The sequence below is a fragment of the Engraulis encrasicolus genome, chromosome 16 (genome assembly GCF_034702125.1).
Source record: "Engraulis encrasicolus isolate BLACKSEA-1 chromosome 16, IST_EnEncr_1.0, whole genome shotgun sequence".
Lineage (NCBI taxonomy): Eukaryota > Metazoa > Chordata > Actinopteri > Clupeiformes > Engraulidae > Engraulis > Engraulis encrasicolus.
This window is the reverse complement of record NC_085872.1, coordinates 3,245,381-3,262,015: the sequence shown is the minus strand read 5'-3', so window position 1 is coordinate 3,262,015 and position 16,635 is coordinate 3,245,381. Positions and strand designations below refer to the sequence as shown.

Below are 16,635 nucleotides of genomic sequence, written 5' to 3'. Positions count from 1 at the left end.
CGAAATTGCATTTATGCCTCTCCCGTGCAAGGGGGCAGCCCTCAGTGGCGCCCCATGGGGAGCAGTGCGGTGGGACGGTACCATGCTCAGGGTACCTCAGTCATGGAGGAGGATGGGGGAGAGCACTGGTTGATTACTCCCCCCACCAACCTGGCGGGTCGGGAGTCGAACCGGCAACCTCTGGGATGCAAGTCTGACGCCCTAACCGCTCACCCATGACTGCCCCGCTCACCCATGACTGTCACTTTTGCAGCTAAAAATGGCTATTTTTGGACATTCAAAATGGCGGACCATGGAGAAGATCCCCCTTTTCATGTATGAAAATTGCAATTTTTTCAGTCATAATGAATACTTAGAATTTGATGGTGGTGGTAAGAATTCATGAAAAAGGTAACATTAGTGAATGGGTTGCATGAATTCTGGAAATAAACAGCTAAAAATCTCACACAGTATCCCCTTAAAGAAACTTGAAAATGATTGAAAAACACTACACAGTGTGTTTAGGTATCAGGACTAATTTGACTAATAAATTGTGAAGAGATAAAAGTCACGCAACATGTTTTATATGCATTTTAAGTAATTGTGAGGGCCAATACCAGTCCAATCCATTACAAGGAAACATTTCAGAAACATGTTAATCAGGAAATTTGCATTTCATTTTAAAATGGGACCTCTGATACAGAAAGATTAGGTTATGGGGTTGTTAGTGTTCAGTGCTTCGTGGGAGATCACTAGGATATTGCACCACCACCGTAAATTAAGGCTAAGCAGAGCTTTGGGTATATTGCTGGTTGCTGTCATGAGAGTCCCCCATGGGCATGTGTGATTGAGACATGTCAATGTTTGACAGGGTCTTTCGAGGAGAATCGCTGTGTGCCCAACAGATGCCAAACTAACAAGTTCAACAGTCTCACAGCCCTGTGCCTGGTCCCTGGATGCTGTCAGCAATGCCCTCAATTAACTCCACTGTCTCTGCTAAACTGTGATTGTGCTCAGTACTTATACCACCAGGTAGAGGAGCTGTAGGCATTATACGAAGAGCAACAGTTTGTGGTGTGAGAATTTCCAGTGGCAATTTTCATGCAAAATCCACTTGATCTCATCCACTGCAATGGCTTCATTCTTATCACAGTTTCTGTCCTCCACGAGGGGGGAGGGACCGTGTTGGTAAGCTCATCCATTTTCATCCTTTTCCAAAAGCCCCGTGGTCCTCTCTACAGACCGAGCATTTAATGTTCTTCCCTCCCTTTGAGTACTTTCTTCACTTACATTTGAGTGTTTGGTCAGAAAATCCATGCAAGTCGAACCTGTTTAAATTACAGTTGGTTTTGTTTAAACATTATAGCTGTTTCTAATGAACAAGTAAATGTACATTTGATATAAATTGAACAGGACCCTTTTTGGCTTTCTGCATAGCTCTAGATGTACCAGAGGGCCATCCCCCTGACCAGTACATCCGATAAAAAGCAACTCAGAGAGAAACTAAAGATTCCTTTTTACAGTCATATCTGGGGTCAAAAATGTCCACCAGTTCAGTGGCATGGGTACGGATTTGGCTGCAGAAACGCAAATTTCCATTCCTGTGACTGCTAAGTGAAAGTTACATGGAGAAGACTGTCCTGAATACTGTAGATAACATCACCATCAGTGTTGGCTGTTTCCTTTCTGTTAATTCTGAATTCTGCTGATCAGGGTGTCAATTATGTTAGCTGCACTAATTACTCCCTCTTGGTTGACTGCACTGGACACCTAGGCATCGCCCATTTGGCATAGCCATTTATTCCTTGTGGGTGTATCTTCTGTACAGGTCATTGTCTGTAATGACCTGATATGAGTAAACCGCTGGGAGAATCACATCTTTATTTTTTATTGTCACTCAGTCAGTTATATTTTTGCATTTCTGAAGCAGCTCCAGGTTTGTGATGTACTACATAAAAAATTGAAAAGAATAGTCAGAGACAAAATATAAAATGGTCATCCCCCAAGTATGTTCATACTCAAACTGCATGAAGGAAACAATTGATACTCACCATCATTCTTAGTATTTTATTCAGTTATTCTTTGCCTGGAAGCAACACCCAAATGTGTTGACTGATTTTTACCCTACTTACTTAGTATGGGGACAAAACAAACCTTTGAGATAGTTGCTCCAGGAAAGCAAATGATTCTGCAGGAAACGTGTTTATACAGTAAGTTGTGCCGATAGGTGGTGCCTGGCCACATGATTGTGTGTCATATCAGATTTTTCATAACTACACCACAACAGGACCTAATTCCAAAAGCATGTTGTATTTTTTTATATTTAAAAAAAATATTTTCTCTCTGTTCTTACATGTTTAGTAACAACAGGTGTATGAGATTGTACATTTCGGGCCTGCCATGGCCAACCGGTAGGGCACTCGTCTGCCGTGCGGCCGCCCCGGGTTCGATTCCCGGCCTTGTCCTTTGCCGACCCCTCCCTATCTCTCTCCCCATTCGCTTCCTGCCCATCTCTCAAATTGTCCTATCATCAATAAAGTCGTAAAAGACCATATACATACATATATATAAAAAAGAGATTGTCCATGTCATCTTAGTGTGGCTTTCTGATGAGCTTGCCATTGGTGAAAAATACCTTGGTTTGACTGGAAAAAGTTGGCCTATCTCTGGCTTTGTCTGTTTGCCTGTTGTGTGTGTATGTGTGATTATTGACAGCACATTTCATATAGAATAGTAATTTGCACTTTGTTTCAATATGTATAAAAATATGGCTCAGCTGTAGGTCTACTCACAATTGTTGATTTTGTTTGAGACAGGATGTGGTTTTTACTTTCCAAGGGCGATAGGCTTGGATTGTAGTTGAGGTAATACAGGATATCCTCCCTACAAAGAATAATCACGTAAATTATATTGTGAATAAAGTGGGTATTTGATAAAGTGCTGTTGAGTATTACAAGTTTCTATAGAATTTTATAAAATGTTGAACCTCACAAAGCACAACGCGTGTGTGTGTGTGTGTGTGTGTGTGTGTGTGTGTGTGTGTGTGTGTGTGTGTGTGTGTGTGTGTGTGTGTGTGTGTGTGTGTGTGTGTGTGTGTGTGTGTGTGAATGTTTTGCATGTATTCCCAAAGTATGTAGGCTACAGATACTGCATTCCGCTTGGAACTCTGATCATTGTCTACTTATTAAAAGGCAGGTGACACCATTAGCGAGTTACTTTCAAGAAAGAATTCCCCAGTTTGGGGACCTTTTTTGAACTATATAGAAGAACATGTCTACTTAACTGTAGCCTACAGTAACTATTTTGGGAGAGCAGAGGTCAATGTCAATTTTTTTGTTTGGGCATTTTTCTTGTGTTTTTTGTTTGTTTGTTTTTTCATGGTTGCTGTCTTTGTTTTGGTGTTTTTGTTGTGATTATGTTCATACTGTTGAAAAAAAACAGCTGTTGTGTGATGCAAATGTGAAACGTATAGTACTGCTCTGTGTGAAAAATGGAAATAAAAAAGGCAGATATGACACTATGGCATTTGGCACATTTTTTGGTCTGTCTTTCTGATAGGCCTGAGTGAGTCCATGGTTTCTGTTGACACAGCCTGTTGAGTTCAGAAAAGCAGAATCAGTCAGTCAAATGATTTTCTGGGTTTTATTTGTCTGTCAGTGGTCAGTAGGCCGGTCATTTACCAGCGCTGTCACCTTTCTGTGCGTACGGGATGATCTGGTACTGCCCAGAAAGGAAAGGAAGCCGTCAGTTTCCTCCCGCGTGCGCGTCATCACACGGCGCGGACGGGAATTACACTTGGCGCCAAAGGAGCCATAGCGAAATTGTTTTTAACTTTTCTGTATAGACTCCAGACAGACCAAGTACCCCGTGTTATTTGTAGAGATCATGGTGAGTGATTCGATGGATGCATGCTGTTTTTACTTCAGTCTTTTGACAACGATGTACCAAGAAGCACTGCGCGCTATTTGGACTGTTGTGGCATGGTTTCCTTTCATGCTAACACATTCAACATGCAAGGCTGCTAATACTTCATATTGGCCATAACTTAAGATTTTGCATTGACCTGTACTGTGTCATGCAAACCGTAGTCTTTAATTGCTGGTTGGGGTTGTTTTGTTGTCAACGTGCACATTATTTGATGTCGTATTACTTATAACAGCTTGGAACGCGCTGGTCTTGGACGAGACATAATAAGGAGAGTAGGCTACCACTACTACGTCCTACAATTGCTGAAAAACTTGCACAGTGCTGTCAAACGAGCTGTCTGATGTGGTGAATTAGGAGCACGAAGGACGTGCTAAGAAGGATCTAAGGAACTTGCTAAGCTGTTTACTTACAATGTGCACTTCTTTGCATATTACCTTGTGTAATCTTTTGTTTATAGGGGCCTATTATTGTTGTTGTTGTTGTTCTGCGAACGACAACTATGTACCCAGTGCTCAAATTAGGTCTTGTCACAGAATCGGTTGCGGACACAAACTGGGTCAAGTGTCAAAAGTGTTGCAGTAATTTAGCATGCAGTGTAGAGCACTGACATAATCATTGGTCATGATGGCTGCCTGGTTGCACCCTCTGAGATGCGGTTTAGGACTACCAAATTATTACAATCACATGAAACTGCACACAGTGTTGGTTTCTCCACGAACAATAACATATTTTGTTATTCTGTACACAAATAGGTCTACACTATGAATATGAACATGTTTCAATAGAACATGCTATTATTACACAGAGATATAAAAAAAAAGAATAAAAAAAGACATGGATATCCATGATTAACCCACTTGACATTCAATAAGACTGTCAACTAGTTGATTAGGTGTTATTTAGGTTGGCAAAGGGATTTTGGCCCATTCCTCCATTGCAAATGGCTCTAGCTAGCCCTAAATAGCATGACTTATGAACATGCGACATTCAGTTTCACCACCCACCATAGATAGCATTGAGGTCTGGCCACTCCAGGATCATGGTTTTAGTATTTAAGTATCCTTGAACTTTTGGACTAATTGATGTCTGCTTTTGGTTAATATCTTTTTGGTAGACCCAACAATACATACTCAGACTCAGGTTGTTGTCCTGAGGAAAATATGTGCACTTGATCGCACAGCAAGCATGTCCTGGGCCTAAAGTTGTGGAAACGCCCCAACTACTTCATGCTCCCACCACCAAGTGGAGCTGTGGGAACTGTATTTAGTCTGACCACAGACACCTGTCAATATGATTTGCCAGGGTCTCACTGCCATATCAGGCCTCTTTAGGAGTTCGTTTTATAAAGAAACACAGTTGTTAGGGCTCATCGTCACCATTCACTGCCCCTTTACAAAAAGAACCACATATCAGCACCAGGTTGAGGTTTTCCTGTGAGCATTTGATTTGATGAGATTAAATTGGACCTGTATGGTCACATAGATGTTGCAACTTGTTTATACTTGAAGAAATGTCCTTAAACCTTGTTAACACGGTTGCCACAGTTAAACATGGTGGTGGGGTTGGAGCATCATGCTATGGGGCAGTTTTCTAGTTTCAGGCACAGAGAGCCCTGTTCTAGTCTATGGCACCATGCAAAAGATGATTGTTAACATTTTGAAGGAGAGCATGCATTTAAACAGATTACACCACACTCACGCTTAATGGGTGACAAACATAAACAAGAAAGAAAAAGGTCTGCAAGCTTAAATCTATTTGTTCATTTAATAGCCAAACTTTCGGTCAGAGACCATCATCAAGGCATAAGCAAATCTATTTGTTCATTTAATAGCCAAACTTTCGGTCAGAGACCATCATCAGAGCATAAGCAAGTCAGGAGAGAGGGAGAGGATGCAGAGATGATTGCTTTGGCTTGAAATAAGATAACCGAAAGCATTCATCCAAATTAAGCCTAGTCCAAAAAAATCATCAAGGATACTAGAGCCATGATGCTGGAGCGGCCCTCTCAGTTTCCAGATGTTAACCCTAACAAACATCATTTGTTGATAATGGTCATTTAGCTGAGAAATCTGGTGGTGTCCCCTTGCCAATAATTTTGTCCTTAACTGTAAATTGCCCCCAGATGGATTTGTTGCTCTAAACTTTCCAGTGTGCTTGGTGGTAATAATTTTTAACAAAAAGTTTTTCTTATTTCTCAACCGCTTAACTCGGAATGTCAAAGTGGTAGTAGCTATGTTGTTTTTTCCACTTGTTTTCTGTCCTTGTTTTTCAGGACATTCGTAGATTTTTTGGGCCAGCAAAAGTGGGGCCCCCTAAACCAGCTGTGAACAGCAGCAACAGGGCAGATGAAGAGAAGCCTGTCAAAAAGAAATCTGTGTCCAAGGTACAATACTTTTCGCATCTCTATTGCAAAGAATGGCAAGACCTATTTGTAGATGTATTAGTTCTACATTATTTTATTATTATATTAACACTAAGTTATTACTGTCTTTTTCAGAATTCTGCAGAGAAGCCGTCTTCCAAAAGAAAGAAGAAAGCAATCATAGAATCAGGTATAGGTTCCATCAATTTAAATGTGATATGTCAATAGTATATTTTTATTTAGCCTCCCCAGAGGGGGTTGGGCCAGGTATAGCAAAGACCCTGTGTGTCTGTTGTGTCTGAAGCAGAACATCGCCACAGTCTTATAGATTCATACAGCTCGGAACATCACGTGCATCTAGAGTTGACCAGGGAGCCAGGTTGCTATCTCCGGTTGCTCTTGCTTTATTTCATTTTGTGCCATGAAGCTGTTATGAAAGGTCCACATTTTATTTGTTTTGTTAATTACGAAACTTGATTTCACAATGTCCCTTTTCTTTTCCACTGCTGATAGTATTGTAGGCTATTCCTGTTGCCTGTGGATGATCTTCCATATTCATGTGTGACCCTAAATGACATGCATATAGCCTACATTCATGTTTAGAATGTTTTTTGTTGTTGTTTTTATTTTCTATAACACTGGGTATATTCATGTGATGAACAGCTATGGGCTAGCTAATTCAATTACTTTTCAGTAGTGGCAGCCTACAAGAAAACAACTGTGTCTTTTGACCTTTTAGCTCACGTTTGGAGAAGGGAATAGATATCTTACACACTGTAACTCGATACCACACTATTCCTCAACTAAGCTTATTTTCCACCATCCCTTGATTATTTCCAGAACTCATGGAAGAACAGGAGAAATAGGTTATCGCTTTAAGGTTATTACTTGATATTTGTCTAAAATGTTTTTTTTTCTCTGCCAGACTCAGAGGAAGAGGAGAGCAAACACAGGAAGGTTAAGAAAGAACAAGAGCGAGACAAAGTAGACCAACAACTCAAGTCAAAAAAAGAGAAGAAAGGACCTATTCAGTTTGAGTCTGATTCTGGTGAGTAAATCCCCTAAAACAGCAAGTATTTTGTACACATCTGTTATGTTTCTGTCAAAGAGAGTAGATTAGAGAAGGAGGATTCAAACTCTGCCCAACCAATGCAAAGGAGTGTGCTCATGTTTGGTCTCCCAAGGGGGCATTGTCCCCTCCTTCTTCTCTTTTTGTGATGTTTGGTGGTGGCTTGCACAAGATGTGCGCCACAGCCCTGTCCTCCTAACCGAAGGTCTCCTAAAAGGGAGTTCACCTGACATCACATGGATCCAGGAAAAGTCTGAGCCAGCAGTATCTTACTCTAATCTACTCTCTTTGTTTCTGTTCAGATGATGCGTTCAGCTCAACACCAGTGGAAAATGGTCTTAAGAAGACCGGGAAAGAGGGCGAGAAGAAGACTCAAAAAGCCCCCTCTAAAGATTCATCAAAATCATCCTCAAAATCATCTATCAACTCCCCTACTATGTCAAAGCCAAAGCACACACCTCCAGCCAAGCAAAAGGCAATATCCCCACCTAAAAAAACTCCAACCTCAGTACTGGATTACTTTGGCTCCAGCAGTATTCAGCGATCAGATAAGAAGCTTGTGTCCAGTGTCAAAAGGAAAGCAGTAAGTGCTTTATGCGTTCCCCCCATCACTTAATAAGCTTAAATGTATTTTTTTGCATTTTTAGATTATAATATACAAGATTGAATTCTCATGGATAGTCTGACTGTCAATGTTTAGCTAAGTGTCCATTGTATGTTGTCTTTTAGCCAACACATGAATCAGATGAGTCTCTGAATGACGCGGGAATTGCAAAGCAGCTCGAAATGGATGAGGATATGGAGGTGAACGCGGAATCTCATATTAACACAACTGCTACATATGTATACATTTGCATTAACTGCTTTTTAACAGAAAGTTGATTCTCAATGGTTTATGTGTATACTAAATGTGTTTTTTTGCTATGTTGTATGTTTACAGCTGGAAAGACAGATTCACGAGGACGAGGAGTTTGCCCGAACTCTAGCTATGCTGGAAGACGGTCCACTAGCCAAAAAGGTATGGTCCGCTTGGCCAGCAAGCAGTTTGTTTGTTTAAAAAAGTTGCTCTTTGTATTGTCACTTAAAGGATAAGTTCAGCCAATTTCAACATGCAGCTGTAATGCTCACACTACCCTGGACTTGTCAGTACTTGAGATTTTTTATTTTTTATTTTTTTTCCTTCAGCCTGTTCCGAGATCCTGGTCATTGTAATGGGGGCAGGTGTTTGTTTACATTTAAAAAAAACATCTTGATTTATTCCCAATAATATCCAAAAGGTTGCAACATCAGCAGACAAGTCAAGGGTAGCGTGAGCAATACAACAGCATATTGAAATTGGTAGAACTGGTCCTTTAAAGTCTATGGAATGTTTGTTACCGTGTTCTATCCTCCCTGCAGGCACGTACAGACCCTGGTGACGGGCCGGGCTCCAGTACCAGCTGCTCACCTAGGAAACAGGTGAAGGAGGAAGATCATCCCAGCCAGAAGCAGTCCTCTCCTAAAAAGGCAAAACCTTATCCTACTCACCATCATATAGTACTACTATTAAATAGTATTGTTCTGATTTATGAATACCTGAAAGGAGATATCCCCTGTGTGTCTTTTTGCGCTGCTCACATGCTCTGCTCTACCTGCAGGCTACCCTTCCCTCTCCTACAAAAAAGATCAGTACAATTGAAACTGAGAAGAACATTGATGAAAAGAAGAAAGCGAGCTCAAAGTTGGCATCTATGAAACGTAGAGATGAGGAGCAGGAGCAGAAGCAGAAGGTTGAGAAGGTAGAAACTAAACTCGTCTCGCCTAAAAAAGAGCCCATCTACTCAGAGAAAGCAGCCACACCTAAGACCGGGGGTCCAAGCACTCCAAGAACTGGGAGTGACAATACACCTAAGACAGGAAGTGGTGGTGCATCAGGCCCAAACAAAATCTCGCCTATAAAACCAGAGGTGAGTATGGACATGTGAATTCTGCTGTATACCAATTAACCCATTGACGCCTAAGGCACCTGTAAAAACGAGTGCTGAATTCCTGAGCCCTTTTTAAGAAAAGCTGACCTCAGCCTATAAAAACCTAAATATCTCAGCTTCTGAAGCACATAAAAATATGCCCTGAGTTGCATTTAAACACTAAGACCCACGTCTTTCATTAGAATGTCTTCATTTATCTCAAACTAACATATGTTTTTAATAAAGTTGTCTCATCTCATGAGCATGAATGTTGCGTAATGCAGCTCCAGGCGCCAGGGCCAATGTTGCGCAACGCAACATCAGGCATCAATGGGTTAACAAGGCATGTTTTATCTGCATGCCTTCAACCACCTTTTGTCTGGTTCTCATTCAGACTAGTCCAGAGGATTCAGAGAAACGTCGGGGAAATTCTGCTGCTTTCCGCAACTACCTTAATAGAGACGGTCCACGTGCACTTGGCTCCAAAGAAATCCCTGTGGTAATGCTCCCTCTTCCCCCAATCCACAGTTGTTGCATGCAAATCAATGCAGAATCAAATGGGACTGCGTATAACTACTACATTTTGAGCAGGACTAACTATGACACTGTGTGAATATGGTTTTGCTGAAATAGGGTGCTGACAACTGTTTGGAAGGCCTGACGTTCGTTCTGACTGGGGTGCTGGAGTCAATGGAACGTGATGATGCAAAGTCTCTCGTCGAACGCTATGGCGGCAAAGTGACCGGAAATATCAGCAAGAAAACCAATTATCTAGTGGCTGGACGAGATAGCGGGGCTTCCAAGACTGAAAAAGTATTAAATTACTATTCTTCATATTTTGTTTTTCTTTGAATTTAATTTATTTAAGGCAAAAGCTTAATTATTTGTCGTCTGTGCGTAGGCACACAGTTTAGGCACCAAGGTCATTGATGAAGATGGGCTTTTGGAGCTAATTCGATCCAAACCGGGGAAAAAGTCTAAATATGAGATTGCTGCAGAAGCGGAGGTAAGTTAATGTTAATTAAGTTAATGCTGCATTTAATGTTTTTGTTATTAATGTGTATCTTTTCGTCTGAGATGAATACAGCTTGTGTCGTGGATTTTGAATATCACTGTCCTGTTTTCCTTTTAGAATAAAGTGGAGAAGAATAAGACCAAAACCTCTCCGCGACCTCCAACTCCAAAGTCCGCACAGCGTGTGCCCAGTGCTAAAAAAAGCCACTCGGGGGAGAAAAAGTCTCCATTGGGCGCAAAGCGTAACATGGACACGAAGGATGAAGTAAAGAAGCAGTTGGCCTTTGGACAGAAATCTGCTGCAGAGGACACTAAGAGCAGTCTGATGTGGGTTGACAAATACCGGCCCCAGAACCTGAAGTCTGTGATTGGCCAGCAAGGTGAACAGAGCTGTGCATCTAAACTGCTACGCTGGCTGCAGAACTGGTACAGTCACCACAGCGGAGACAAACCTGCAGGTAAAACACACACACACACACACACACACACACACACACACACACATACACACCTCTCTGTCAGTAGTGCCCACATTTGAAGTTGCTGCATATGCTGTGGTAAGGCAAGTTATTTGTATAGCGTTTTTCGTACACATAGGCAATTCAGTGTGCTTCACAAAAAAATAAAAGCTGTTCCTATAGCAGCCTTCATCTGCGTAGTATCAGTAACGGTCTATTTCTTACCCGTCAATGCAGCAGGACGCTTTGGCCGCTATCAAGGTAAAGATGATGGATCAACATTTAAGGCAGCGTTGCTGTCAGGTCCTCCTGGTGTCGGAAAAACGACCACAGCTGCTCTCGTGTGCCAGGTTAGTCTGAATTCACTCATGCAGATAGTCTGATGGTAAACTGTCATTATCAGTCTTACTCTACTCTTACCCTAAGCAGCTTACTTGCAAGTAAGTGTACCTAGCTACCTGGGCTGTAAAGATATTGTATCAAACCGAGGAATCATGAAGCGCAGAGTCATGATACTGTATCGTGGTGCAAGAAGGCAGTATCGTGATGCACCCTTTCAAAGTGCTGTTACCCATTCAGTCCAGAAAACAAAAGCAAATTAATTAAAAATCGTTGGGTGTACCGAACCGTAGGACAAAAATCGTGATCCGCACCAAATTGTGAGTTGAGTGTATCGTGTACAGCCCTAGTACCTACATGTAATTGTACTGTGTTTGCAGAATTTGGGCTATAGTTATGTGGAGATGAATGCCAGCTGTACCCGCAGTAAGAACACGCTTAAGGAGGTGATTGCTGAGTCTTTAAATAACACCAGCATCAAGAACTTTTACTCAGGTACGTTTAACTTGGATGTAACTACATCCTTGATTTGACAATGTTTTTGTTTTTTTAATAACCAATGATGTTTTGGTTATTCTTTTGTGTAGATGAGGCATTTGTGTTGAAATGCTGTCTTGTGTCACAGGTACGTCCCAAACAGTGAGCAAGAAACACGTGCTGATTATGGATGAGGTGGATGGCATGGCAGGAAATGAAGACCGAGGGGGAATACAGGTACCTGTCTATTTTTCCATGCTGGTATCTGCCCATTTGCAGTCTTCTCCATAGTATTGCTTGCATAACTACACTTTTCCTCATTTAACTCATTCCTTTCTTACTAAAGACCTCATTGTGTGTTTTTTTTAATAGGAAATGATTTCTTTAATAAAGACATCCAAGATCCCTATAATCTGCATGTGTAATGACCGCAACCATCAAAAAATACGGTCATTGGCCAACTACTGTTTTGACCTACGCTTCCAGCGTCCACGTGTGGAACAGATTAAGGTAACTCAAAACGCGAGGCATACATGCACATTATTGATATTTTCTGGACTTTCTCTACGAAGACTCACATTCCTTGCATACATGTGAGCAGCTGTGGTCTGTATTGCACTATTCAGGCTGCCAGTGTTTTGATTTCACCTTTCTGTTCAGGGTGCAATGATGTCCATCTGTTTCAAAGAAGGCCTGAAGATCCCGCCACCAGCTCTTAACGAAATTATATTAGCCTCCAATCAAGATGTCCGACAAGTATGACTTACAATATTTATACTTCTATTCAAGATTTATTACAAGATCCAGAGTTCTCTACTATTCCTCTGTATCTGTTCCTGTACTCACCATCTTGGCCACCAAATGTTGTGATTTAAATTTTAAGTGCTCATTATCGTGTTTGTGGTGTGATGTCTGGTGTCGTCCTTCTCCTGTCTCTAGGTGCTGCATAATCTCAGCATGTGGTCAGCCAAAGACAAAGTCATGACTTACGACCAGGTCAAACAAGACGCCAGTAAGGCGAAAAAGGATATGAAGCTGGTAAACAAGCTTCTGTGTTGACAGCATTTCTCCCACTTCCTCTCTGTAATCCACACCACTTGAGGACTTCTCATACTGACTGTGATTGCTAAATGTGTCGGTTGAAGATGTAGATCTAATTATCAGTGTTTTTTATTTGCATTTCTTTTAGGGTCCTTTCGATGTGTGCCGAAAGGTGTTCACAAAAGGAGAGGAAACGGCACACATGAGTTTAATCGACAAGTCAGATTTGTTCTTCCATGACTATTCTTTGGCCCCACTGTTCGTCCAAGAGAATTATTTACATGTCAGGCCTGCAGCGGCTGGGTAAATTGCATTACATTACATTACATTGTATTTGGTAGACCCTTTTTTAACGAAAGCGACTTACAATCGAGGACATAATCATAGCCGACAATCACTAGTGGAAACAAAGTGCACAGGAAATATACCTATATATTATAAAGGTACATTAACGCAGGCTTGAGTACACACACACACACACACACACACACACACACACACACACACACACACACACACACACACACACCAGCTCAAGCATTAGTGTAGTAGATAGTCAGAGTAGTTGAGTCTTTACTTGAAGGCTGAGAGATATGTGCCTAGTGTTGCTGCCTCTGTGTAAATGAAACTATGCAGGGGCACACGCTCAGATTGTCATTCTCACATACTCACACACCATGCACAGTTCCATAACAGATACCATGATGGCTGTAACTGAGGACATGATTTCTCTGTTGTCAGTGGTAGCATGAAGAGTCACCTGGTCCTGCTGAGCAAAACGGCAGACAGCATCTGTGATGGAGACCTGGTGGACCGTCAGATTCGCTCAAAGCAGACCTGGTCCTTGCTGCCCACTCAGGTAAGCTATTAGGAAACCTCTCACAGGGACACACACTCAACCACAGTACAACTGTAAATCTGTTTTCAGATTCAAGTTCCTCACAGAAAATGATACAAAGCAAGTAAATCTCAGTGTAAAAGAACAATAATTGATACCATTTTTCTCAAGCAAAAAAGCAACTGAAAGCGGGTCAAAATGACCCGAACTCCTTACAAGGGATAAACATGGATAGGGTTGTGGCAGTGGAATACAAAGGAACTCTGAATTTGAATGCATTATCTGTCTGGAGTTGTGATTTAAGGTGTGCTGGTGATGATTGTGTCTTTCAGGCCATCTATGCAAGCGTGTTGCCCGGTGAGTTGATGCGTGGGTACATGAGCCAGTTCCCCACATTCCCCAGTTGGCTGGGCAAGTTCTCTTCTACGGGCAAACACAGTCGCATCGTCCAGGAGCTGGCATCACACATGTCCCTCAGGTCAGTTCAGAAGCCTGTGTGTGTGTGTGTCTTGGAGGCTTGGTATCTTTACTGACATGGCCATTAAGAATCACCTGTGTAGCATTGTCCTTTTTGTGGTGTGAGTAGAATGCTCCTCTGTCTTACAATTTCTATTGAACACCACACAGAATGGCACACGGAAAGAGATTGCCATAGGGGACTGGACCGCATAAATCAACTCTATACTCCCTCTTTACCCCACCCCCCTATAACAACTATTGCACTGAGAGACTTTTAATATGTGAATGTTTAATGTGAAATAATCTGTTTGTATGTGTGCTACAAGACACCTTAAAGGGGTATGGCACTATTTTGGGGCTTAATACAGTTAAAATCGTTGGCTGGGGGTTATTAAAGGTAGTAAAGTGTCTTGTTTTTCATGTTAAGCGTTGTCTTGCTGTAAGACAGGTTAGAAGAGGGAATATGTCGCTAAGCTAGTGAAAGTCAATGGATCCGTGTAGCATTGTAGCATGCTACACGGATACATTGACTTTCACTAGCTTAGCGACATGCTCCCTCTTTTAACTTGTCTTAAAGCAAGACAATGGCTTATATGAAAAATAAAACACTTTACCACCTTTATAAACCCTGGCCAACGATTTTAACTGTATTAAGCCCCAACACACACCTTTAATTTTCCTTCAGGATTAATAAATATTACTCTTCTCTACTGTATTCTATCCCATCCATAGGACACTGAGCAGTAAGCAGGCAGTGAATCTGGACTATCTGCATTACCTGCGCTCAGCTCTGCTGAAACCTCTGCAGCAGTCTGGAGCAGAGGGAGCCGGCCAGTCAGTGCAGCTTATGGACGACTACAACCTGATTAAAGATGATGTGGACAGCATCATGGAGATCAGCACATGGGGAGGCAAGCCAGACCCCTACTCCAAACTGGATCCCAAGGTGACAGAACCATTTCTGAGTTTTTTGTCAAACTGTCTTAACCCATTGTGTCCTGGAGCGACATATACCGGTACACTACATTCAGGTTCTTGAGATTTTAGCTGTTTCGTTAAAAATGTGGGTATGTTAGAGCTGAATGAATACATTCTAGTGCAACATGAAGATTCTGGCTTTTAAATGCAACTTATTTCATGTTTTTATGTGCTTCCGAGGCTGAGATATTGGGTTTTAATAGGGAGGTTTTAATAATTTTCTCCCAAAAAAGGGCTTAGGCTAAAATGGGTTGATGTGTTAATTTTTGTATTTAGATTATCATTTTGTCACAGTCTGCCTTCTTGTGTATGTACCTCAGTAACGTTTGAGATAACGACTGCCTTTCTTTCCCCCAGGTGAAAGCGGCCTTCACGCGCGCCTATAACAAGGAAAGCCACTTGACGCCGTACTCGCTGCAGGCTGTTAAGAAGGGCAAGAGGGGAGCTCCTGAGGCAGACCTAACAGCTATGGATGGGGAGCAGGACTCTCAGCAGCCAGAGGAAGATGAGGAAGAGCCGGGGGCTGACGCCATGATTAAGGTACTTGACGGTGTGCCGTGCCGGTGTGTCTTACTGCTCTCATCATTTCAAGGTTTTGTTTGGGTTTTTTCTCACTTGAGACATTTGCATTTCCCTTTAGCAAAAGAAGGCCAAGCCAGTGAAGAAGGAAAAAGCAGAAGATTCAGGAAAAGGTAAAGGCAAAGGCAAGGGGAAAGGGAAGGGCAAGAAATGAACACTGGCGAGAAACCTCGGTGTCACACATTGGACCACCTTTCCCAAAAATCCCTCCCAAGACGTTTTCCCTGACTCTGAATCATTGTACAGACACTTTGTTGAATGCCTTTTGTAGTTCCTTTTCATATTTCCCTCTTCTCTCTTTCCTTCTTAAACAAATGTCCTATTCTTTCACAAATCTATCTTCAGGTATCAATAAAGTCCCCTTACCTGACAATAATCTCTTTTGTATGATATTTCTCTGTCTTAGAGTGCTGTCACAGTGAAGGGGGAGTCACTACAGTAGCTTGTTATGTAAATAGAAAATTGCATTGGTAAGACTTGAGGTTTCGTAGATATTTCATATGAGAAGCACTTTTGACAGCAGACATAATAGACCATTTGTATGTACATCTCTCAGATTAAAACCAGATCCTCAAAAGTTGGTAATAAAGTGTTGAATACTATGAGAGATTCCAGTTTGTTTGTCTTTTCTCTGAATCTGAGTTTATTTGGATTGGGGTTGGATGTTGCATGAAACTGTTATTGTAGAGACACGTGTAAACAAACGATGACCTGAAACCATCCGCAGAGATGTCGGACAATAAAAGGCAGTCCGCATGGTTGGCACAATTATTGCTGTCAACCAAGATCAATAATTCAGGTGGACGAGAGAACAATTATACCACAATATACTTGCTTACCACCAGATGGGGCCACTGCTTCCCTGGCAGACGGGGAACTCCTAGTGTGTGTGTGTGTGTGTGTGTGTGTGTGTGTGTGTGTGTGTGTGTGTGTGTGTGTGTGTGTGTGTGTGTGTGTGTGTGTGTGTGTGTGTGTGTGTGTGTGTGTGTGTGTGTGATCAACGAGCCAAATATAAAATTGGTTTACAGTAATGAACTGATGATGCAATTCTAATTCTAGACCCATGTTAATGGCTGGATGTATCCAAGTTTTATGTCCAATATCTGTGAAAATAAATTACACTGTCGTGAAATTTGATCTTGGTCTCTTATTTTAAAAAGGACAGTAAT

At 41.7% G+C, this 16,635-nt stretch overlaps 1 protein-coding gene across 2 annotated transcripts; it reads left to right on the top strand.

Moving 5' to 3' along the window:
• Positions 1 to 3,653: 3,653 nt before the first annotated feature.
• Positions 3,654 to 16,073, top strand: rfc1 (replication factor C (activator 1) 1). 2 transcript variants are annotated; one of them, XM_063218283.1, is made up of 25 exons: positions 3,654 to 3,867; positions 6,179 to 6,289; positions 6,404 to 6,458; positions 7,194 to 7,316; positions 7,640 to 7,920; positions 8,067 to 8,141; positions 8,278 to 8,355; positions 8,736 to 8,843; positions 8,975 to 9,283; positions 9,678 to 9,782; positions 9,917 to 10,096; positions 10,185 to 10,289; positions 10,416 to 10,755; positions 10,996 to 11,105; positions 11,475 to 11,589; positions 11,720 to 11,808; positions 11,944 to 12,081; positions 12,232 to 12,327; positions 12,511 to 12,609; positions 12,761 to 12,915; positions 13,354 to 13,471; positions 13,783 to 13,928; positions 14,642 to 14,855; positions 15,245 to 15,427; positions 15,528 to 16,073. In XM_063218283.1, exons 1-25 carry the CDS (start codon positions 3,865 to 3,867, stop codon positions 15,618 to 15,620), a joined length of 3,429 nt encoding a protein of 1,142 aa, XP_063074353.1. In that variant the 5' UTR covers positions 3,654 to 3,864; the 3' UTR covers positions 15,621 to 16,073. The 2 variants fall into 2 exon arrangements, with proteins under 2 accessions (XP_063074353.1, XP_063074352.1); XM_063218282.1 differs by having other exon boundaries at positions 3,656 to 3,867; positions 10,993 to 11,105.
• The last annotated feature ends 562 nt before the right edge of the window (positions 16,074 to 16,635 follow it).